Genomic DNA, 24,645 nt, shown 5'->3' on the forward strand with positions numbered 1-24,645 from the left:
CGAAAATGTCAATATATTTTTATTATAGTTTTCGTCATCATCACTTAATTTTTATTTAGTTATCGTCTCGTTTTCGTCAGTGAAAATTTGTCGTTGACGAAAATTATAACGAAAATATTTCGTCAACGAAATTATCACTGGTACACATTTAATTCTAATTAAATCGAACATTTAATTAGGAAATTAATTTCTAACATTGTCAACGTTGTTATTTGTTATTCGTCACCAAAAAGTGAACGCTATGAGTTTTGTAAAGGTAGATTTTATGACTAGGCTTTTGACTGGACTGCAGAGAGAAAGTTACAAGCGACATTTTCTCTCACACAGCACACGCTACGTGAGCTGCACAGCCCCCGTATGTATAGCAAGCTACAAGAAGAATATTGCGGTTTTAATAAGGTAGACCTTGTCCAAAAAGTTGCTAAATATCGCTAGGTGCTATAACTCGCTAAGCTGCCACTGTGATGGGGAAGAAAAGAGATACTCACCTCCTGAATTCTGATGCCCTGTGGCAAAGTGATGGCGCCTGCTGCTTCCAAAAACACGTGCACCGGATGACAGGAAGTGACTTCAATGCTTTTCAATGAATTTTGAATGAAAAACAACCTAACAAAATTAGGTTGGATTCATTCACATAAACTTACATAAAGAAAATGCTAGTGTTTTATTTAACAAGAATAAGCAGATTTAATTCCCAAGATTTTTACTTAATATTAATGTAAAAATGTACCAGAAAATGTAGGACACAATTATATAGAATATACACTCACCTAAAGGATTATTAGGAACACCAGTTCAATTTCTCATTAATGCAATTATCTAATCAACCAATCACATGGCAGTTGCTTCAATGCATTTAGGGGTGTGGTCCTGGTCAAGACAATCTCCTGAACTGAAACTGAATGTCAGAATGGGAAAGAAAGGTGATTTAAGCAATTTTGAGCGTGGCATGGTTGTTGGTGCCAGACGGGCCGGTCTGAGTATTTCAAAATCTGCTCAGTTACTGGGATTTTCACGCATAACCATTTCTAGGGTTTATAAAGAATGATATGCAAAGAGAAAAACATCCAGTATGCGGCAGTCCTGTGGGCGAAAATGCCTTGTTGATGCTAGAGGTCAGAGGAGAATGGGCCGACTGATTCAAGCTGATAGAAGAGCAAATTTGACTGAAATAACCACTCGTTACAACCGAGGTATGCAGAAAAGCATTTGTGAAGCCACAACACGCACAACCTTGAGGCGGATGGGCTACAACAGCAGAAGACCCCACCGGGTACCACTCATCTCCACTACAAATAGGAAAAACAGGCTACAATTTGCACGAGCTCACCAAAATTGGACAGTTGAAGACTGGAAAAATGTTGCCTGGTCTGATGAGTCTCGATTTCTGTTGAGACATTCAAATGGTAGAGTCAGAATTTGGCGTAAATAGAATGAGAACATGGATCCATCATGCCTTGTTACCACTGTGCAGGCTGGTGGTGGTGGTGTAATGGTGTGGGGGATGTTTTCTTGGCACACTTTAGGCCCCTTAGTGCCAATTGGGCATCGTTTAAATGCCACGGCCTACCTGAGCATTGTTTCTGACCATGTCCATCCCTTTATGACCACCATGTACCCATCCTCTGATGGCTACTTCCAGCAGGAAAATGCACCATGTCACAAAGCTCGAATCATTTCAAATTGGTTTCTTGAACATGACAATGAGTTCACTGTACTAAAATGGCCCCCACAGTCACCAGATCTCAACCCAATAGAGCATCTTTGGGATGTGGTGGAACGGGAGCTTCGTGCCCTGGATGTGCATCCCACAAATCTCCATCAACTGCAAGATGCTATCCTATCAATATGGGCCAACATTTCTAAAAAATGCTTTCAGCACCTTGTTGAATCAATGCCACGTAGAATTAAGGCAGTTCTGAAGGCGAAAGGGGGTCAAACACCGTATTAGTATGGTGTTCCTAATAATCCTTTAGGTGAGTGTATTTTACTTAATAATTTATTTAAAATGTACATGGCCACTGAATCATTTTTTACAGTGTAGTTAAAGTGCACATTCTCAGATTTTATTATAAGGTATTTTTTATACATTAGCTTTACTGTTTAATGTTTGGGACACATGGATTCATGGGTGTTTTTGAATACTCAGCCCTGTTTAATTGCATTGTTAATGTAAGTACTGTATATGAGAGCTTTCTAGTTTTTATTCTCGGCTTTTGAACCTTTGGAGTTCGTTATTGGCATTTGTGGATTTGTCAGTGACTACTGTCTGTAGGTTTCATGCACAGAAATACAGAGGCTACGCTGCAAGCTGCAAACCACTAGTTAGCCTCAAAAACAGGATGGCTAAGATTAACTTGTACCAGAGTGATGGCAAGAGCAAAGTATTGAGGCAGAAATACATTTCCCAAGATTCAAAGCATGCCAGCTCACCTGTGAAAGATGGCAGTGGGGGTCTTATGACCTGGCCATGTATGGCAGCCACAGATACTGGGGCACTTATCTTCATGGTACATCTGATGTACCTTCTGATTGGCAGTAGCAAAGTGAGTACTAAGGATTAAACTGTAGGAACGTCTAGTCTGTTCAAATTTTAGCACATACCTCCAAACTCATTGGCTGGCACTGACAAAAAAACTTTAGATGGATGTTGTAGAGGCCCGCCAAAGCACACAGATTAAGTTTAGTTTGGGCAAACTTTAGATTCTGTAAAGTAAATGGACACCTAGGCATGAGTGCAGCTATCTGACTTAGAGATGCACCGATCCAATATTCGGATTGGTATCAGCGCCAATTCAGACCTATTTGACGGATCGGGTATTGGCCATGCGTGACCGATCCATGTCCTATACTTACTGTATTTAGTTTTTGTCAATCTTTAAAAAGATAGCTCCTATTTCAAACTTCCTTCTACAAAGATCCCTTCAAATTTGTCAAAAGTCTGTTTTCAAAGGAAAAGAGTGGGTCTCTTAAGGAGGAAAAACAGAAGCTGGAAGACCACCTGAAAACAATATACACAGACTCCCAGAGGCTTGAACAGAGGAAGATACCATCAGACATGCCACCAATACCTCAGCCAAAGCACCTACTGGATGATAGTCCCCCACAATGGAGTGAGGTTGTGAAGGCAAATAAGAAGGCAAGGGCTGCATCAGTTCCATGGAGTTCCATATCGGCTATACAAAAATGCCCCCGACGTCTTGGTGTTTCTCTGGAAGCAAATGAAAGTGGTATGGACAAAGCGAACCATCCCAAAAGCATGGGAAAGAGCAGGGGGAGTGATGGTACCCAAGGAAAAGGATGCCTCAAACATCAACTAATTCCGGCAGATGAATCTCCTGAATGTTGAAGGGAAGCTCTTCTTTAGCATTGTTGCGCAAAGGATGACAACTTACCTAAAACAGAATGGCCTGATTGACACAACGGTGCAGAAGGCTGGGATACCAGGCTTCTCAGGGTGCTTAGAACATACAAGCATAATATGGCACCAAATCCAATCTGCAAAACGGGAAGGAAGAGACCTGCATGTCTTATTCCTGGATTTAGCTAACGCTTTTGGATCTGTCCCCCACTCACTCATCTGGGCAACCTTTGATTTCTTTCATGTGCCAAAGAACATCGCGGACCTGGTCAGAAATTACTTCCAGGATTTGCAATTTTGCATAACAACAACAGCGTAAACAATATCATGGCAATTACTGGAAGTGGGGATAATGGCAGGGTGTACAATCTCCCCGTTAGCCTTTACCATGGCAATGGAGGTGATCATCTAGGCTTCCACGTGGGTGGTAGGAGGAGAACGCCTGCAGGATGGACAGCAACTACCACCTATTCGTGCCTACATGGATGACCTGACCACCCTGACCTCCACCATTCCATGCACCAAACGATTACTGAGAAAGCTTCATGAAAACATAACATGGGCTCGTATGAAGTTTAAACCCACACTGAAAAAAAAAAATTGTTGGATTAACATAAAAAATATATGTACATCGGTTGCACATATTAAAGTTATGTTTACTCAACATGATCTATATATGCAAAATGAACATGATTAATATATGTTCGAGGAATATGATTTATATATGCAAAATGAACATGATTAATATATGTTCGAGGAACATGATTTTATATGCAAAATGAACATGATTTATATATGTTCAAGGAACATGATTTATGTATGCTCAAGATACATAATTTGTTTGTTAAATGAACATAATCCATACATGTTAAAGCTACATAATTTGTTATACAACCATGATTTTGTTTTTTATTCATATGCAATGGTTTCAATAAAACTCATTTGGTTCTAAATTTTTGTAATACTATAGGCTGACTTTCCACAAATATATGGTGTACATCTACTGTAATGTCTACGACATGAATAACGTTTAAAAAGAAATAAGACAAGGAAAAATGCTACTTGCTGTAAATCAGTGTATTTTTCACAGCACAATTTCTCAGTTCTGGTTACAGAAACACAGCCTTCTCTGTGTGAAAATAAAAACAGCATAAATTTCATGAATAACATCCACTGTCAAGTGCAAAACGAGATGCCGTCAAACAGGTGCAGTGGAAAATGTGACCAGTAATGAAAATCATGAAGTAGTCAAAACGTACCTTTACAATTTTGGATTTCATTTTAAAAAGCAGTAAGACAATGGAAATCACTATAAATTTTAACAATTCAATTCATTTTTAAAAGTATGGGATGAACGGCTGACTGTGAACTATGACATTTCTTGTCAACAGACCAGATACTAGGGCTGCACGATAATCATCACACGATATGTACTGCGCATCTTGTCAGTAAAGCCGGTTCTGTAATCAGTGGTAAATTCCATCAGGTGTGTGATTTCACATGACAAGATGCGCAATACATATCGCGCGATGATTATCGTGCAGCCCTACCAGATACAGTAAAATCCAACAATTTGAGTAACCAAACAGGTTGAGTAAAAACGATGAACAGACGAATTAGACCAAAGCCTCCTTTTGTTTTGTTTTTTCAGTCTGAGAAACTCCAAGACAAATCACTATTATTTTTAACCAAACAATACTTTTACAGTGTTTTTTTTTTTTTTAAACAGTAAGATACATACAAACACACACATACAGCGTAAACCTTTGAACTGTTTGTAGGTTCTCTTTGAGAGTGTGTAAAATGAAAAACAATGGTCCTTAATCCAAGAGGCAGAACCAGCTTGTGCGTCTCCCTACCGTACCAGAAACACCTCACTCACAGAGTCTGTTTCTGAGAACTTAAGCTTTCATTGACAAACTACAGCCTTCTAGCTCCATTACTATTTTTTGAAGAACCTCAAAGGTGTATTTCATCTCAGGTGGGTAATTGAGATTTAAGGCATACATTAGTCCAAAGAGCATTGCCACAGCTAATGCAAAATTATCCAACCCTTGCAAAACTTTCTGGCCTTCAAGGACAATGCCGATGTCCTCAAATCTGTCCTGAGATTTGAGGATGTAGATTCCGACTGTGGTTTCTTGGATGGATTTTTGGACGAAGGCTTCATCGGCAGCCTGCAGAATGCACAGACAAAATGAGATTCAACATAACACTAGGCACAGCTCTAATATATAGCTTCAACTCATTTAATAATGAAAAATATGAACTTCTCTACAATGAGTCAAGAACAGTCCAAAAAAGCAGATTGCTGTTAAACTACCCTTGAACTGAGGTCTATGTTAGTCCTACAATTGTAGAGCCAAGATATCCAGTTGTGCAGCAATTCAAAGATAATCACAGAATGGATTGCTTGATGTGTGCTCTAGCACAGGTTAAAATATCAATTTATTAGAATTTGTAGGACCTAATTTAATGTTACAATGAGAAATTATTGCCTCAAAATGTCTATGCACTAAATAAAAAAGAAAAAAAGTTTGCATAGTAACAGTTCTATTTAAATCTGTATAGTTCTGAAGAACTCTTCATATGATATAATGGTTCTTTGTGGTAGAGTTCAGGATTCTTTTTCCTGCCTTCCTTTCCCAAATCTATAAAGGCTGCATCATTACTGGTTTTCTGGAGCCCAGCCATCTAATTAGGCAGACTGTCAACACTCAATAGGTAAATAATTGTATTCTTAAAAATGTCTATACATTAAATTTCAAATAATAACTGAATTTCTTTTGAGCATGTTTTTTTTATTTATTTTTCTTTTAGTTTGACAGAACATATAAGTGTGACCAGCTCTGTTTAATTAAGGATACATCTCTTCTAACAGAGATAATTTATGGATTTTTGTTATTACTTGGGATTAGGGTTGCCGTGGTGAGGAATTTTCCTCTACATGTAACAAAGAACCGTGCATTTTACTTTCACTTTTACATTAGCGGAAATTTGACATCATGAAATTCAAGCAACAACAAAATACAACACAGAACATAGAAGTTAAGAAAATTAATAAAAAAAATAAATAAATAAATAAAAAACAACAACTGTAATTTGTTGTTTTATATTAGGCATATAGCATGGTGTACCTATTTTTATTCGTTTTCTAAAAACAGGTGGGACCTGTTCAAGCCGGACGGGTTGCATCTGAACCATAGGGGAACCAGTGTATTGGGGAGGCGTATGTGCAGAATAGTTGAGGAATGTTTAAACTAGGGACTGGGGGGGCAGGGAGGTCAGTTAAGAATTTATGTGGGGAGAGACGGAAAGCCCAAATAAATATTAAAAGTAGACACTGTAAAAGGCCTACCATTAGTGGTCTGTATTTGAATGCTAGGAGTATTAGAAACAAAATAAATGACTTAGAGGCTTTAATTTCTTCAGACAATTACGACATTATAGGAATAACTGAAACATGGATGAGTGACAATGATGGTGATGAATATAATATGGATGGTTATACGTTGTTCCGTAGAGACCGGATAGGCAAGAAGGGAGGTGGTGTTGCAGTATACGTAAAAGAAAACTTGCAGGCAAGGGATCTCACTGATAAAAATAAAAATTCAGAAACTGTATGGATAAAACTTGATGCTAAAGATTCAAATGGCCTAATTGTCGGGGTTTGTTATAGAGCACCTAATGTAGCTGTAGAGGAAAGCAGAATGTTATATGATGATATCAGGATTATGAGTAATAAAAATGATGTGGTGGTTATGGGTGATTTTAATTTACCTGGGATACAGTGGGACACAGTCTCTGGCTCTTCTGTAAATGAACTTGAGATGGTGGAATTTGTACAGCATTGTTTTTTTACTCAGTTTGTTAATACTCCTACCAGGGGAGAAGCCCTTCTTGATCTTGTTTTCTGTAATAACCAGGATAGGATTGGAAAATTAGAGGTTTTAGACACCATTGTACGGTAGTGATCATAACATGGTTAAATTCGAGGTTAATTTTAGTGTCCGAAGAGCAAAGTCGAAATTAAAAGTGTACAATGTTAGGAAGGCTAACTTTAATGGTATGAGACGTAAATTAGAAACTGTAAACTGGACAGAGTTAAATAGCAAAACAGTTGAAGAGGCTTGGGAATTTTTCAAAAGCACATTGTTGCAAGTGCAAGAGGACTTCATACCTGTTTCCAGCAAAACTAAATCTAGGAAACGACAACCAAGGTGCTTTACTAAATTAAGGATAAAGTCAGGAGGAAAAGGGCTCTGTTCCACAATTGGAAAAAAACTAATGATTTCAAAATTAAGCAGGAGTATCTAAGTCTACAGGCAGAGTTAAAAAACGACATTAGGCTATCCAAGAGGGATGTAGAAAGAAAAATTGCATTGGAGGCTAAGCATGACAGTAAAGGTTTCTTCCAATATTTTAACTCCAAGAGAGCACTAAAAGCTGAAATCACTAATTTGCAGGATAGTAAGGGACTTATAATTGATAACGAAATCAATTATAAATATATTTTTCTTTGGACATCTCTAAAATTTCTCTTCTGGCATTTGTGTTGCTGGTCGCCATGGATACATATCCCATGTTGTGTAATTGAGTTTCATAATTAGATTTTTCTCCCTGTAATGACTACTAGCTTTGCACGAAAATTAACTCAGCTTGGCTCAATAATTTACAAAGTGTCTTTCATTAGGAATGTGAGAAATTATAATGTCTCCTAATACAAAACTAAATTGATCATTGCATGAATGCAGATGTTTTCCCCAAAACCCGTTACAAACATACAAAAACTCGTCAGTGTAACCCACTTTAAAATAAAACAAAAGATTCCAAAAGTTTATAATCTTACAATGAAATAAATTACATTGAAAAAATGTTCAAGTGCTTGGGCAGGTTTGCTGATGTGTACACGTATGCATGCTTGTCACAACTTTGTGTTATTACTGACAAAAATAAATAGATAAAATCAGTTATGTGAGGTAAACAGTCTTGGATATCACTCCTGAGTTACTTTCTGTAGTTAAAAGCTACCCGTCCTGTCCAGGAGAATGTGTAATTGTCTTGTGCCCTGCACTTACAGAAATAGATGTGTAGGTAAAATAAATGAATCTGACTATTATTATTATTTTTTTAAATGTTAAACTCGGTGGCCAGTTTATTAGGTACATCAGCTTGTTTAAGCAAACCTGCTCCTATGATCAGCTGTAATTGTATCATATACAGCACATAAAGTGAGTCAAGATGTTTAGTTACTGAAGTTACAGCATTAGAGGAGCTATAGGGCCTGATTTAAGTGGGTACCTAACACAATGGCCAATGGACATACAGTCGAGCACGGTTATTACGATTCGGCTTATAACGAAAACACTTCGATATAAATAACGCTTCGATTCCAAATCCCCGACCTTCTGTAACGTTAAATTCCTTAAAGAAAACACGCATATAGCGATTCTTTTATAGCGAAAATTCGGCTATAACGATGTCTACTGTCTTCCCCAAAAAAATATTTAAATGAATTTTTATTCGGTTATAACGATTTGCCTCAATCATTCCAGATTTAATAGTTTAAAATAAGTCCGACGTCAGCTTAATCGCGTAGCCAAAGCGAGCAGCAGTCAGTACAGTATGTACCTTTTTTCTGTGCGTAGCGTTCTACCACCATGTAATATGTTATCGATTTCGTGGTCCATACTAAATGTTTGTTTAATTACAAAATACACATTGCTTGATAGTAAACAAGATGTTTTATTTTGATCATTACATGAAACAAAGCTTCATAGACAGAACTAGAAGGTCAGTGTTATTTTATACAGTCATAATACATGTGCCTAGCGATCAGTCATAATACATAGCAATCTTACATGAAAATGGATATAACGAAATTCGGTTATAACGAAAGAAATCTGCCGGCCCCAGAAAATCGTAATAACCGTGCTCGACTGTATTTTAATTTGTGCCAGAAACCATGACACTACGATCAATATAGAGTTTTGAAACTTTATAAACTGCATACATACAAGACCTCTGTAATTGTAATTGTAAGCTGTAATTGGTTTGTAGACATAATTAAGACCTGGATTTAAAAGAACCTTTAGGATTAAACTGTCTCAGAAAACTTTTCTTCCAATTTCCATGTCAGAACACATAGCTAAACGTTGCATTCCAGAATAAGAATGTAACTGTAAATCGCTTCTTCATTCAAAGTATCAGTGGCAGTGGTTTTTCCCAGGTAAAAGTGTCAGAGAGAACTAAAAGTACTCCAAAAATATAACATTATATCATGCTCATTGAATACTGATTTTTTATAATACTGCTTTTTGCAATGGGTTTAGATAGATCATTTATAAAAATCCTTGTCACCTGGTTTGGTTCCAGTCATTGATACTATAAGTACAGGTATAACCATCTCCATAATGTACGTACAGCTTACTTCTGGGTGGTATGGCTGGACTCATCCTAAACTAATATATGCACCCAATGTCATGTACGTCAAAACACGCAAACTGAGTATTCGTCATTTTCCATAATACATATAGTAATTTGTGTAAGATGGACTTACCTCCGGGTAGAAAGGGCTCTGCGATATGGAGAGGATCTGGAATGCAAGGACAGTTTAATACAACGGGGTTCCCTATGTCTAGAAAAACAGGGCTGGGCCCTAATATGGACACACCGATTCCAATTATGGAATTTAATTTCCTGCACAGAGGCTAAGTGTGATGCAGATTCCCATGACAGAGTCCTGTCAATGAATAACGTGACATTTTCCTATTTTAAAACTGTTCACGTGGATTTTATATTGATTTTGTTCATTTGTTATCAATTGTAATGTTGTTTTCCTCTTATATGACATTTAGAGGAGGCTGTATCAAACTGTCTTGCCCAAATATAATTAAGTTATCGTTTATTGTTTATGCTCTAAAACCCTCAGCAGAAGGGAATTTCACAATGGAGAAATGTGATTTTGGGCACCCCACCTGATATGTAAAAAATATGCGAATAACAAATGCAGTTATGTGTGGTGAGCAGCACAAGGAACAAACCTGTGTCCATCCGCCGTATAATGCCAACTAATAAGAACATAAATAGATCAAAATGTGGTGGACTCCATGTTTGCAATGTAAATAGGAAGATTCTGAGCCCCCTGCAACTGGCTGCCTGTCCTCTGCGCATTTTATGGATAGGTATAAAGACCTTTGATTATATTAGATCAAGAGTTAATGCATTATGCATTTTGAACAAAGGACACAGATGCAAGAACATTTGCAAGAGTGCACTGTGAGAAGAGAGAGGGGTTTGGCGGAAATAGGAATGGACAGTCAGGTGATTTGCTTTGCTTACTGATCTCATCTGTCACACACATCTACAACCGAAGAAATTCATGGAATCAGTGTTTTATTGGTCCACCTAACCTGAATGAAGCAACTATGCGCAGGGCTCTGAAAGTAGGTTTTCTGTGTACTGCTTTCTTTTCAATAAAAAACTCTGTTTCATATTAAAAAAATAAAATAAAAAAAATAATTGATAACGAAATTGATATAGTAAATGAGTTTAATGATTATTTTTCAAGGGTGTTCACAATAGAGAACACAAGTAACTTACCACCAATTAATACGAATACAGCATCATCTATGACCAATATATGTCATATAGGTTGATGTGATACTAAGCCTAGCTAAACTCAAAATAAATAAATCGCAGGGGCCTGATGGCATCTTACCTATAGTTTTAAAAGAGATGAGGGATATTATTAGCCAACCTTTAACTTTAATATTCCAGAAATCGTTATCTGCGGGTGTGGTACCATCAGATTGGAAGCATGCTAATATAACACCCATATTCAAAAAAGGGGATAGAAGTAATCCAGCAAACTATAGGCCAATCAGTTTAACTAGCATTACTGGAAAAATAATGGAAGCTATAATTCAAGTGAAAATGGTAGATTACCTAGATGCAAATAACATTATAAAGGATAGCCAACATGGATTTAGGAGAGGTAGATCCTGCTTAACGAATCTACTTGAGTTCTTTGAGGAAGCTACAAGTGAAATTGATCACAACAAGGCCTATGATGTGATTTACTTAGATTTCCAGAAGGCCTTTGATGTTGTCCCCCACAAACGGCTCTTGCTAAAGCTTAAAGCTGCAGGGATTTTAGGAACTGTGGCAGCTTGGATCAAAAACTGGCTAACTGACAGGAAGCAGCGAGTAGTTATTAGAGGCACAATGTCACAGTGGGCCTCCGTTCATAGTGGGGTACCGCAGGGTTCAATTTTAGGACCACTATTGTTCCTAATTTACATTAATGATATTGACACAAATACATACAGTAAACTGGTTAAATTTGCAGACGACACCAAGGTGGGCGGTGTAGCAGATACTGATCTAGCAGCAGAGAGGCTTCAACGGGATCTGGATTTAATTAGTGAATGGGCTGATACTTGGCAGATGAAATTTAACACAGATAAATGTAAGGTAATCCATGCAGGGAGCAGAAATATAAAGTACAGATATTTTATGGGTTCCACTGAAATAAAGGTAGCTGATTACGAGAAAGATCCCGGTATGTATGTTGATGCTTCCATGTCCCACTCTCGCCAGTGTGGGGAAGCAATAAAAAAGGCGAACAAAATGTTGGGTTATATCTCTAGGTGTGTGGAGTTTAAGTCAAGGGAGGTGATGTTACACTTATATAATTCCTTGGTAAGACCCCACCTAGAATACTGTGTGCAGGTTTGGTCACCATACCTCAAGAAGGACATTGCTGCCTTAGAAAAGGTGCAACGAAGAGCTACGAGAATGATTCCTGGTCTTAGAGGAATGTCTTATGAGGAGAGGTTAGCGGAACTGAATCTGTTTAGCCTTGAGCAAAGGAGACTAAGGGGGGATATGATTCAGGTCTATAAGATTCTAATGGGTCTGGATGCTGTTCAGCCAAATGACTATTTCAATATTAGTCTAAATACTAGAACTCGTGGCCATAAATGGAAATTAGCGGGAGAACATTTTAAAACAAATTTGAGGAAGCACTTCTTTACACAGCGTATAGTTAGAGTGTGGAATAGTCTTCCTGCTAGTGTAGTGGAAGCTAAAACCATGGGTTCCTTTAAATCAGAGCTAGATAAGATTTTAACAACTCTGAGCTATTAGTTAAGTTCTCCCCAAACGAGCTTGATGGGCCGAATGGCCTCCTCTCGTTTGTAAATTTCTTATGTTCTTATGTTGATTGATTGATTGATAAACCCTTTATTACTGTTGCAATGCACCATGTCACTAGTCACAAGTACCAGCGAAATACTGGCCATCAACCTGACCATACATATACAAACATCACATGCACAAATAGGGGGTAGACAGGTCAGGAAGACAGGGGACTATAGGAAAACTCAGAGAAACAAGATTACGCGAGGAGAGTGGAGGTGAATAAAAAAAAAGACAGCCCCCAGACTGTACTCCAGTAGGGAGTACAATATAGGAACAGAAAAAAAACACCTCAGCAATAAGCACATAGTCACCACATCTCACAACACCAAAGTCGAGACTTGCAACAGGGGTGGGGAATGGGGAGGTGGAGGTAGTCCAGCATAGACAAACAGCCATCCATTCCTGCAGCCGACGGCGCTGTACAAGGACACGCTCGTTCACGCTGGGGGTATGAAGCGGCGAAGGCGTGGGATGGGGGTAGGGTGTCCTTGTGGTTGGGGGAGAGGAATGCAAGAGAGTCTCGCTGCCTTGTTCTTCAGGGGGGAGTTGTTGAGCCCAGCAGAGGCCTTGGCCAAGGCCCGTGCTGATTAGGGGGGAGCCAAAAGAAGATAGAATAGGGTTGTTTGGGTTTTTGTGCGAGAAGCTGTAATTTCGCAGCTCCTCTAATGTCCACGCTGGTCCCCGCCGTCTAAAATCCTGTGCAAAGCCTTGAGCTCCTCCGTGATGTTATCCAATCTGCGGTCCATAGTCACGGTGATGTAATCAAATCTATGGTCATTTGAGACTGTGATGTTATCCAGTTTGCGATCTATAGCCATAGTCTGAGCGCCAACAGCTCTGCCAAGACCATCAATCAATTTGGCCAGCCTATTGGGGCGTTTTCTTCAGTTTCCGATAAACCAGGGCGATGCCTAATCCAATCAGCATAAGACCCGTTATCAAGGTTCCGAATAGGTAGATATCTTCGATGTCCTCCACGGAAAGAGCTGTCAGACACACGACCCTCCACTTCTCCCATCCGTCCATCGTGTAGCCAGCTGCGTATGTTCCTGCAGGACAGTCAGGTTCCCCCGAACCTGCGCTCCTCTGCGAGAAGATGGTGTCAATTGCATTGAGAGACCAGTTGATCAAATCCATAATTTCCTTAGTTTTGAAGAGCAGGGCTGAGAGGGTCTCTCGAGTATAGACAGTAAGACAGTAGACTAGACGAGACGAGAGAAGCAAAGCAGGGAAGATAAAGGGAGGGAGAGGGAGAGAAGTGCGTCCGCCTCCGCTGAGAGCCAGGTTAAAGAGAAAATTATTATGTTCTAAATAAAACTATGTTCTGCTTTGTATTTTGATGTAAAATTTCTGCTAATGTAAAAGTGAAGGTAAAATGCAGGGTTCTTTTTAAACTAGGCTATTTAAAAGCGAAGGAAGGAGGGAAAAGGGACAACTCAAACAAACTAAAAGCAAATAACTGTTTGTTGCCGAATTGCTGCAAATTTAAAAGTGAAAGTAAAAGTTTAAAGGAAAAGACGTAAAACTCAAACGTCTAGACCATTGTTGATACCGCTATTGCCGGTGTTGTTAAATGTCAATTAACTGGTGAGGAAATTTTCTCATCGCGGCAACCCAGATGAGATTTGTTTTAAAACCATTACAAAAAAAAAATAATAATCCTTAATTTTTTTTTTTTTTAATGGTGGTATATTTCATAGGCTATATTTTATTTATAATATACCATTTTAAAAAAGCATGCATTTTAACTAAAATATAACAGCTCATAAATATATATGTAATTCAATTCCACATTACATTCATGATATATTTGAATGCCAAACAAAAAGCATATTAATTTTTGTAAACTAGTTGTGTGACGAGACACTTATCCCACGAGACAAGACTTTTAGACTTTTTAAAATAAATCCTCAATTGTAAAATATATTGGAGGAAAAAAAACCAAAAAAAAAAACCTGTATTTAATTCAACAAAAATATTCCAAAAAATGTAGGTGCATTTTGTAATCAACTTTTTGATTTGTTACATGCAGTAATAAACAACACGTGAACACTGGAAAAAATTGTGTCACAAACTGACAGGCAAGTAATTAACAATAAATAACCAAAAACATTTTTTTTAAATAGTATAAATAAAAACAAACAACACAAATATTCATTTAAACGCAAGGTAAGTGATTTTTGTGAGTCGGGCCGAATACTTAAACAAACTTGCCTACAGCAAAAGCCGTGCCAGCTTAATGCATATGGTTGAAGTATACTTTGGCCTTTAAGTCATTTTCATCATCAGGAGGGCTCGTGCAAGGCCACCAATTGACTTGCACTCTTTCAGCATTCTTCTTGCGCATACACTGTTGTACGCGGACAGTCTGTGCAGTGTAAAATAAAGCAATCATTGGAAACTATTTGGAATTTGTATAAGCAATTCATAAATAGAATGCGGCAGCAGTTTCCTGTTATGATTTGTTGCGCCGCGTCATACCACTATCGCGAGGATATAGCCAAGTTCTCGCGTCTCGCGAGACACATTGAATCTCGTCACACCCCTATTGTAAACATGAAAAAGCATACTGTGTTTATCGCATTCATCGTGTCTAAATGTTAGCTATTTTTCACAGAAAGTCAGCTACAGAAAGCTATGGAAATGATCATTTAGAAGCATTAGTGTAGCATTAATACTTAATTTAGTTAGTGTAAACTACTGGCTTACATTAAAACTACCACACCAGACACGAACAGCGCGAGTTGCGACACGTTGCATCAAAGCACATATATTCTGTTATTATCAGGCGTTCAGTACCTGAGCACGAGCACTACAGTAAACGGATGCCGTGTTCTCTGCCTGCCGTGCACGCGCTACAGATAAGGTGACAAACAGATATAGAAAGTGCACTTTGATATATCCAGTGTAGAGACGCATTAGGATGTGGCAGACCATTTTGTTTTGTAAGTTTCAGCGTTTACATTTTTGGTGTAAACTCGCCTTAACCAAACGCCCCCCAAAAACAGCTCAGCGCCCCCCCACTCACCACATACTCTTTCACCATATTGTCTGGGTCCTCGTTGAGGTATACGCAAAGCCCCTTGATAATACACTCGCGCCCAGCATCGACATCATCATCCTGGCCAAGGGTGACAAGAGCAGAAAAGTTATGAAATACATTTTTACCCCCAGATCTATATAAATGATTCGATTGCTCATTGAATTCTAAACTCCCAGTAGGTGCTTAAGCCACAAAAGTGTTTCAGTTGCCATTATTACTATTCCCAACTTAATAACTAACCTAACTAAATAGCCTAAATAATGAATCTAATGCTAAATAAAATATTATACTGCACAAGCAAACTGGACTGTTAGTCATGAGATAAATCTGTGGATGCATTCTTTCCATAAACATAGGCTACACGTACGTGTTTTTGTCGTAGCAGGGGGCAGAACAGGCCAAGGAAGCATTGCAGTAGAAGTTGTCTTTTTTCCAATTCAATTTAAATAGTTACATCCCTATTGTCCAGATGAATCAACTGGCCCCAGTTCTCTAAAGATCAGTGTTTTTCCCAATAATATACACGATTGACAAAATCTCTAACTTACTTGAGCCATGGGTTCCATGATGGTCTGCAGTCTTCTTTGCCCTCCTCGCTTCTGAAATACCTTTAGAAGTTTGTCAGACAGAATATCGATCTGTGACAAAAATCTGGACTGCAGGGCCATGGTGGTGATGCGCTTAAACTCAGCATTTATCTGCAGAAAAAAACAACACAAATAAACAAAAACAAAAAATAGAAAAAAACAAATGTAAATACTTGTAAAAAATAAAGTTGTACCACATTTTGTAAAGCCATACCCTGAGGAAGCGTAAAATATTATCATTAAAGTAGTAATTTCAAAATTAAACTTATGATTGTCCAAATGTATAAGTAACTTAACTATTTTTGTTCTGCTGCTTTTAAATACCTTTTAATGTTAACAAATGCAACCTTACTATAAAGAAGGGGTTCCCATGCAGACCCCCTCCCCCCTTTGTTAATGACATACCTCGCTTACATCAAAGAGAGCTGGCCATCTTGCCTTGAAGTCTTGGATCATGGGTGTGTGACGAACCACTTCATATCTTCTATGGGAAAATGTCTTCTCCATTTTCATCCTAATCACCTCCCTGTTGTTGTTTTTCTTCACCTCGGAAAGAAGTGCCACTCTCAGATTCTCCAGGCTCTCATCAGATTCTCCGATGGGATGAGGGGGGCAGTAGTTTACTTCAGAACGCCGTGGTTTTTTGATGGCCACAGCAGCATTTGCTTTATCTGCTGGTTTGTGCTTCAAAGAATTTACAAGTACCTCAGGGCATCCCAGTTTTCTCAAATGAGTGCGGTAAATTGCAAGTTTATTCTTTAAGCTAGCTTTCCAACCAGCGTATCCGGTCAGGGAGCCTTTCTCCTTGAGACAAGGATGTTTAGAGATAAGGGCCTCCCCAACGACGTTGAACTCCTTATCAGTGGCATAAACTTTGTATTTGACAATTTCTTGAACCAGGCCTTCAAGAATGTTTGACTTCAATTTAAGATCTGGAATAAGAAATGTACCCATCTCTTTGTATGCTGCATTGCCTCGCTGAAGTTTCAGCTCTGCATCAAAGGAAAACTGAGGGACATGGAAGATGGTAGGCCAAAATTGTCTAGAAGTAGATGTCTCGGACTCTGTTGTGGAAAGTGGGTTAGTGTCAACGCACACACTAAACATGGATGAGGTTTCATCCACTAAGGGGGGACAAAAAACAGTCTCTGAAGTTGAAGGGATATCAGCACATTGCAAAGCTGAAGCCTCTGTCATGGGGACTATTTTGATTGTCCCTCTGTCCTGTATTTCATCAACTGAAGTGAGGTTCAGGAACTCATTTTCAAATAGTGCATCCATAAACTGAAGCCTGAAGTTAGTTTTAATGCCACACTGTCTTTGTACCTCGGTCACAAGTTCACTGACAGAATCTGGAAGTCCATTTTGAAAGTTCAGTCTTTGACTGCTGTTATTGCCCAGGATCACTTTAAGAATGGCTGGAGCATGCGTCATTATGTACGTCTTAATCTGTGAAGATAAAAAAAATATATATTTTTCTTCGAGAATTGTTGCATATTGATCTATTTTGACCTACATTTTTTCTTATAACATTAAGATGCATGTAAAGATACTTCAGGTTTGTCAACTCAAATAAATAAGCAACATAATTATTCACTATCATTATAATAACTGATGATTAGTAGGGCTGGATTTTGACAAATTTCTTGATTTGATGCTCATTCACAAGCTTGCGATTTGATTTAATTTAATTAGATCCAATATCAATTATTTTGGATATATATCAGGTATAACATGCTAAATTTTGTCAAGGGAAAAAACTAAAATTAATGATGTAAAATAGACATGAGTCATATTGAATCAATGCATGAATATTGAAGGGTAACACTGACTGATTTGCGATATGCAAAATTACAATGATGTTTTAATTAAGTTTTATAATAAAGTCACAATTAAGTAAAATGCTCCTCTCTAGAGTTTATTTTTCTGGCTGACTAACAAATTTATGATTACAGAATATGCTGAGGCAAATGTGATTGTTGCAATTAACACTGAATAATAATAAAAGTCATAAGAATTTGATTGCTTTAATTTGTGATTGATGTTAACCTTCACAATATATCCAAACTAGATTTCCCATGAGCAGCAGCGTGAGAGAATCGGAAGAGCATGCTTGGACCGTTGGCCTGCTGCCAGCCATCTATGTTTTGTTAATCCTTTCATCGTTGTTTCTTTTCTCAAAACTTTTTTCAGTAAACGCAGCAATATTAATACCGTATTGTGTTTTGGGGAAAAAAAACAGTTTAATTGTTGATGGAAAAATAAGCGCTTGACATTACAATGAAGTTAATAAGAGTTAAATTGTTGCTAGACTAACTCAAAATCAATATGCAACAATGATACTAAGAATGTAAAGTGGCATGCTCATTGAAAGTCAAGCAAGTCAATAACAGAATAAGAAAACTCTTGAAAGCAGTTTCAAGTTGTTAGCATGCACAATATTGACCATTTCTACAAGACCAAATATTGCACAGACATATGAAAAAAAGAATAAAAACTAATTTCCACTAAGTTAACCAACCTTTTATAAGGATATGCCTTTTCAGGGTCACCATGCGGTTTGATCCAACCATGTAATCGGCCAATGGATAGGTGTCGGTGAGTTCACTGAGTGCCAAAAGCTTGACTTCTCTTGAAGGTGACAAGTTCAGTTCAAAGGCTCTATAGTGTTCACTGTACCACCCCAACAGCACTTTCACAATGAAGAACAAGTTGTCATTGATGATACACATCTGAATAATTTCAGCAAACTCCGCTAAGCCACCTGCTGATCCATGAGCAACTACCATACCTTTGCTGTAAGTTATGCCACTAATTGATGCATTCTTTGCAAGATACACTTTAAATGTGTTTGGGTATTTAGACCTAATAGCCCGGGCCACTTCCTCTTTCAGTACATCAACTGGCACAGTGGACACATTAGGTACATCTAGTCTTGATTTACCATAGAATGGTGAGTTGATGTGGAAAGCGATCATCGGCTGATGTTTCGAAGCCAAAGTCAATGGTACATTCTTAAAGCAACTAGTGCGTTTCAGAATCTTCTTAAAGAAACCATGTTTGGCTTCGAAACGCATTGTCCAGACAGCCGTTAGAGGACCAAAATACCTCAACATCTGAGGGTAATGTTCAAGGTAGTGGTGCTTTGGTAGAAGTCTGACATCAGGGAACAGTTCTAGGTACCTCTGTCTGTGTTCAACTATTTTGCTTTCAAGGTACAAGATGGATTCATCATTATGTACAGGAGCAACCACTAGCTCAACTATATCTTTTAAATGCATCAGTACTTGCCATGAAGGTTCATTTTCTGGCACGTATTTTCCAATCAGAAATGGGAGCAATCTCAGCAAGCTCCAGTTCTCATGAGCATTGCCCCCAATGGTCTTCCGAGCTAAACTCTTTGGTACAATGTGTGGCTTATTTGTCTTGTCTGACCATTTATAGGGGAATGACAATATAGCTTTATTTAGGTCATCGAGTGTGAACAATTTCTTTGAAATCAATAATGCCAAGCAGTAAGCCAGTTCAACCGGCACAATGCCCTCAAATAAGTCGTGAGCAATGTCAGGGGGAAAGCCAGTGGTAACGTGAAAATGACTCCAATTTTTGGTAAAAACGCACTCTTGTTTTACTCCAAAACACTGTTTGCTGTTCTCAGAAGCGATTTTAACATGCTCTGCATGAATCTCTTTAGTTCTTGGGCTAAAAAACCCAGATGCAACACAGTGAGACCTAATGTCACAAGTTTTTGCTGTGCAAAAACAAATCTCCCGAAAAGCTCTCAGTGAAGCCAGCGATACCGTGTGCTCCTAAATGATCTGCCACAATACTGTGCACTGCACCTTTAAGATATGTACCTAACAATGGGACATACACACCATGGTCCTCCAGAGTTTTAAGATCATTCAGAAGAGGTTCCAAAACTTTGTGATAGCCATATTTTTTTACATCATCACTTTTGCAGAGCACGGCAAGATAAATAGATGACAAAGATGAGTAAGAGCCTGGTGGAAGGTTTGCCAATGTCCAGTACAAACCACAAAGTTTGTGTTTTTTCCTAGACATGCCTAAGGGATTGCAAGTCTCGAAATCATCAACATACAGACAAAGTGAGATTCGCAACTCATCACTGTTCAAGAAGCAGTTCTTCTTAAAATGCCAACCATCTTTAGGGGACCTGTATTCATAAGATGGGTCAAAACTAATGTCTTCCTTTCCTCTATGATTTTCAATTACCTTGTCAAGAATGACTTTTCTATTAAAAATTTGCTGTATTGATTTTAACAGCGGGACATACTGAAAGGACCGTTTGGTTGTATGATCAAGTATGTAAGTAACTGGTTCCACAACATTAAATTTTTCTTTGTAATATTGTTTGCGTTGATACGCAGTGCCAAGAGGGCCACCTTTTTCAATAGCTTTGGCAACAGGGTTAGAAGAACAAATTACAGTAACGATTTCTTCAACTATAGATTTGTCAATTTGGAGGTTGTGACTCTTTAATATGTTGGTTACAAAACCTCTAGATACTGGGACTGATGCAGAGCTCAGTAAGTGGTAAACTTCCTGTAAGAATTCATCAATTGCTGTGCTTGGCACATGAATCAAATATTCTAACTTCAGTAAGGCTGCTTCAAGCTGCTGCTCAACATCAATTGAGAGTGCCTTGTCTTCATTATTCCAATCAATGGATGTAATAGAGTCCTCCTCTGTACACTCCTCATCCAGACCATCAAGAAATGAATGATCTAATGACAGAGATGCTACTGTAGTTGTTTTCACTATTCCTGGTTTAAAATCAGCTAGAGTGTGAGGTGTATGTTTCCGACTCTTGTGAGCTTTAAAGGTCCCATAAATACAAGTGTGAAACCCACAACCAGCAAACATACAACTAACATTTTCATTTTTCTTTAGATGTGAATGAATATGAACAAAGTACTCCCTTACATTTGGCAAGTTTTTGCATGAACATAAGTGGCAGCTAAAAATAGATAATTCTTTTGGGTTCTGATTAGCCTGTGTAGAGTGCACTCTGCTGTGATGTACTACTAAAGCGTTCCATGTCTTAAATGTGCATGGGCATTCTGAATACGTACATGGATAACGGCTTGTACGTCCAAAATGAGGATGCTTGGCTTTATAATGGTTTAGTAGTGCCAATCTGCTGCAAACTTCTACTGAGCAACCTTTACACCGCCACATTCACTAGAGAGGGAGACAGAAAAAAATAATGAATTTAGGAATTAAGGAACAATAAAAACAATCAAATATAAATGCAGTATATTGACAAATACTCACCACTACTATATAGTCTTTGCAAATAAAATTGCACATGAATAGTATCTCGTTTATGAGTATCTGGTATCTGTTAAAAAAAAAAAAAAGTTTTAAAAGCAATAACATTAGTTAAAGACTCCCTAGAATTCAGCATATTTCCCTCTTAATTTAAAAGTTGAATTGATAAAACCTTTTTAGCAACAATTCATAATGTTTTCATTAGTAAACAGGATTACCTAAAATAAAAAGGGCTGTAACGATTCGCGTATCATACGAGCCATGGTCATTTTGCAAATCATCAAAGTGATCGTCCTAATCCCCTTGTTAGTGGTGACTTGAGTGAGCAGAGCACGTGCGTGTCATGGAACGTAAGTCTATATGCCCGAGTCGCGCACTTAAGTTATTGGCTGGGGCTGCCTGAAGCTTAATGCCATTTCAACCTAAGGTACCACATCTTTAAGAAAAATCATGTAGTATTTTGCTACGGATTTAAAATACGCTATTAAATTTAGAGTGTGGCAATCATTTCATGAGATTTTAACGATCTGTAAATTACCCTCCCCCATCTCAAGTAAATCAACGCCACACTCCCTGACAGGATTTCCCCATTCGTTGCAATTATTGTTAGGCCGGTCGATAGAAAGAACTTACATTGACAGAAAATTTGCAATAAACGCTGTCTACAGAATAACGTGTATTTTCTTTATGATAAAATGTAAAAGATAGCTCAGACAGAGGGCATTTTAACGTTTTGTAAGTAGCATTCCCTCCCTCATCCCCAAATTAGTTCGCGCCATAAATCACTCCCTGACACAAAACCTAACGTTACGGTATTAGTCATCCTACAGAGGAAAAAAATGTCTATCTCTATAACTTAGAGAGAGAAAGCGAGAGATTTAAAATATGCTTGAATGTCTACACACAATAAAAAAAAAAAACATTAATACATGAAGGTGGTTAACCACCTTCAACTTTACCACTAACTTTTCCTCTCCGTCGGGTTGCTCGATAAAATTAGTATAAAAACGTTCAAAGGGACTAGCGTTAATAAATTGCATTTTTGCAAATTCAACAATCCCCCATTGCCATTTTTTTCAGTGCACCAAGTCTAGGAGAATATCCATCATCAGAGGAAAACTAATAGACCAGAGATTTCACATTGGTGACACACCCATTCCATAGGTGTCAGAGCAGCCAGTCAAGAGCCTGGGACGATGGTACAATCAAAGTCTTAAAGACTCAGATCAGAGCAGTCAAATATGGGAGGAAACCATCAAAGGCCTTATCACCATAGACAAGACCCCACTTTCTGGCAAGCTGAAACTGTGGTGTCTGCAGTTTGGACTTCTCCCCCGCCTAATGTGGCCCCTAACGGTCTACGAGGTCTCAATCACCAAAGTCAAGAAACTGGAGAGAACCATCAGCTCATATATCAAGAAATGGCTTGGCCTCCCACAGTGCCTCAGCACTATCGGCTTGTATGGAGGTAGTGCTCTGGAATTGCCAGTCTCCAGCATCACTGAAGAATATAAGTGTACCAAAGTGAGACTGGACATGACTCTGTCTGAATCTAATGATGCAGCAATACGAGCAGCTGCACCCAGACTAGCAACTGGGAGGAAATGGACTCAATCAGAGCCTTTGGAGCGAGCAAAATCTGCTCTTAGGCATGGAGACATCGTAGGGCAAGTGCAACAGGGAAGAGCAGGACTTGGATTTGGTGCAAGTCGACCAATAGGCACAAGGCTACACCCACCGAGAGAAGGTAACAGGTGGTGGAGGAAGTTCGGCGCCAAGAGGAGGCAGAAAGAGGTGCAAAGGCAGTATCACAGGCCAAACAGGGACAGTGGACCAAGTGGGAAAACCTAGAACATAGTAAACTCACCTGGAGAGATCTTTGGGAAATGGAAGGAAACAGACTCAGCTTCATCATCAGAGCCACATATGATGTTCTTCCAACTCCAAAAAATCTACATCAGTGGAGAGGAGATGACCCTACATGTGCACTCTGCCAAACACCAGCAACATTGAGGCACATCATGACCGGTTGTAAGACCAGCCTGTCCCAAGGCCGTTACAACTGGAGGCATAACCAGGTCCTGCGCCAGCTTGGTAACATCCTTGAAGAAAGGAGAAACACCACTAATACCCTCCCTCCTCTGATACATGGCTCTGGTGAAGCCTCTGGTCACCTGCTTTGATTGGTTGTGCGCAAGGATTGCTGGGATTGCTGCAAGAGTGGTGCGAGAGAGTGGTGTTGAGCTGTAGCGATTGTTTTGGGATTGTTTTTTTGGAATGTTTTGAACGTATTTTGAACGTATATTTTGAGTATTTGTGTGCTTTACCTGTTTACGTGGGTGGCTGTTTTATTTCTATTTATTGTTCTTATTTCGATCAGTGTGAGTGCTTGTCTGTCCTGTCTGTTAATTAATAGCGTGATTATTACCGACAGTGAGCTGCGGGTGTCGCGTGAGCGGCGTTTTCTCTCCGCGTTTAACTCCGTAACAAACACCTGCAGGGCGATAATAACTAATAATATGTAATAATATCTAACATCGGTATCGTTACCTAGCGCTGGAAAAGGACAGTTGCTCCTGAGCTTTGCTCGGTCGCCAGTCGGGGCCGGGAGGACATTTTCCACTTTTTTCCCACTCCGGCAGTAGCCTGCTGTGAGGGGGTTTTTGTGTTTTTTCGACCTCCCAAGAGCATCTTCGATTTCGCTTTGTTTTTAGTTCATACTTGGTTCAGGCAGAAGTTCTTCTGGTAAGTAGTAGTAAATTTATCAGGTTTAAAATTTTAAATAAAAATAATAATTAAGTTCCGTTTTAACACAAGTAATAACTTGTTATTTTAGTGTACTCGGCACTTTACTGCATTTATCGTCACGCAAATGAATCTTTATAGTTAAATACACTATATAAATTTACTGGGCTGGGAGTACGGGGTCATAGTGAGTTAGTTAATTATGGGGCCAGCTCAGTGTTGCGTTTCGAAGATGTTTGCCCTTCTGGACGTTAGTGTCCAGTCAGACTTCATCTGCGGGCGATGTAAGCTAGTGGACTCACTCATGGTCAAGGTTCGCGACCTTGAGGAGCAACTGGCTCTCATCCAATGCAACAGTGAGTTAGAGGAGCTAGTTAATACGCCGTTTAGGGAGATGGTGTGTACGCCAC

The 24,645-nt window shown here is 38.8% G+C and overlaps 2 protein-coding genes and 1 long non-coding RNA gene across 4 annotated transcripts in view; 1 reads left to right on the plus strand and 2 right to left on the minus strand.

Moving 5' to 3' along the window:
* The window catches only part of LOC140590945 (alpha-2,8-sialyltransferase 8F-like), a 100,822-nt gene that overhangs the window by 31,105 nt on the left and 45,072 nt on the right, over positions 1-24,645 (plus strand). The gene's annotated exons all lie outside the window — the stretch shown is intronic.
* LOC140590947 (uncharacterized) lies at positions 4,421-10,058 on the minus strand. The gene is made up of 3 exons (XR_011991849.1): positions 9,921-10,058; positions 7,142-7,274; positions 4,421-5,538 (listed from the first exon to the last, which is right to left on the minus strand). It is a non-coding gene; the product is annotated as an uncharacterized lncRNA (long non-coding RNA).
* LOC111837808 (uncharacterized) lies at positions 14,674-22,818 on the minus strand. Its single transcript, XM_072712757.1, has 6 exons — positions 21,494-22,818; positions 21,292-21,400; positions 16,601-17,644; positions 16,157-16,306; positions 15,594-15,686; positions 14,674-14,933 (listed from the first exon to the last, which is right to left on the minus strand). The coding sequence occupies exons 3-6, from the start codon at positions 17,627-17,629 to the stop codon at positions 14,802-14,804; spliced, it is 1,404 nt and encodes a 467-aa protein (XP_072568858.1). The 5' UTR covers positions 17,630-17,644; positions 21,292-21,400; positions 21,494-22,818; the 3' UTR covers positions 14,674-14,801.

Source organism: Paramormyrops kingsleyae, chromosome 5 (assembly GCF_048594095.1).
Source record: "Paramormyrops kingsleyae isolate MSU_618 chromosome 5, PKINGS_0.4, whole genome shotgun sequence".
Classification (NCBI taxonomy): domain Eukaryota; kingdom Metazoa; phylum Chordata; class Actinopteri; order Osteoglossiformes; family Mormyridae; genus Paramormyrops; species Paramormyrops kingsleyae.

Coding starts and splice junctions, on each gene's coding strand:
- LOC111837808 (XM_072712757.1), bottom strand. CDS start 17,629: ATGACGCATGCTCCAGCCATTCTTAAAGTGATCCTGGGCAATAACAGC. Junction 16,307..16,600: donor CTCTCTTTGATGTAAGCGAG/GTATGTCATTAA, acceptor TTTTTTCTGCAG/ATAAATGCTGAGTTTAAGCG. Junction 15,687..16,156: donor TCATGGAACCCATGGCTCAA/GTAAGTTAGAGA, acceptor ACCCTTGGCCAG/GATGATGATGTCGATGCTGG.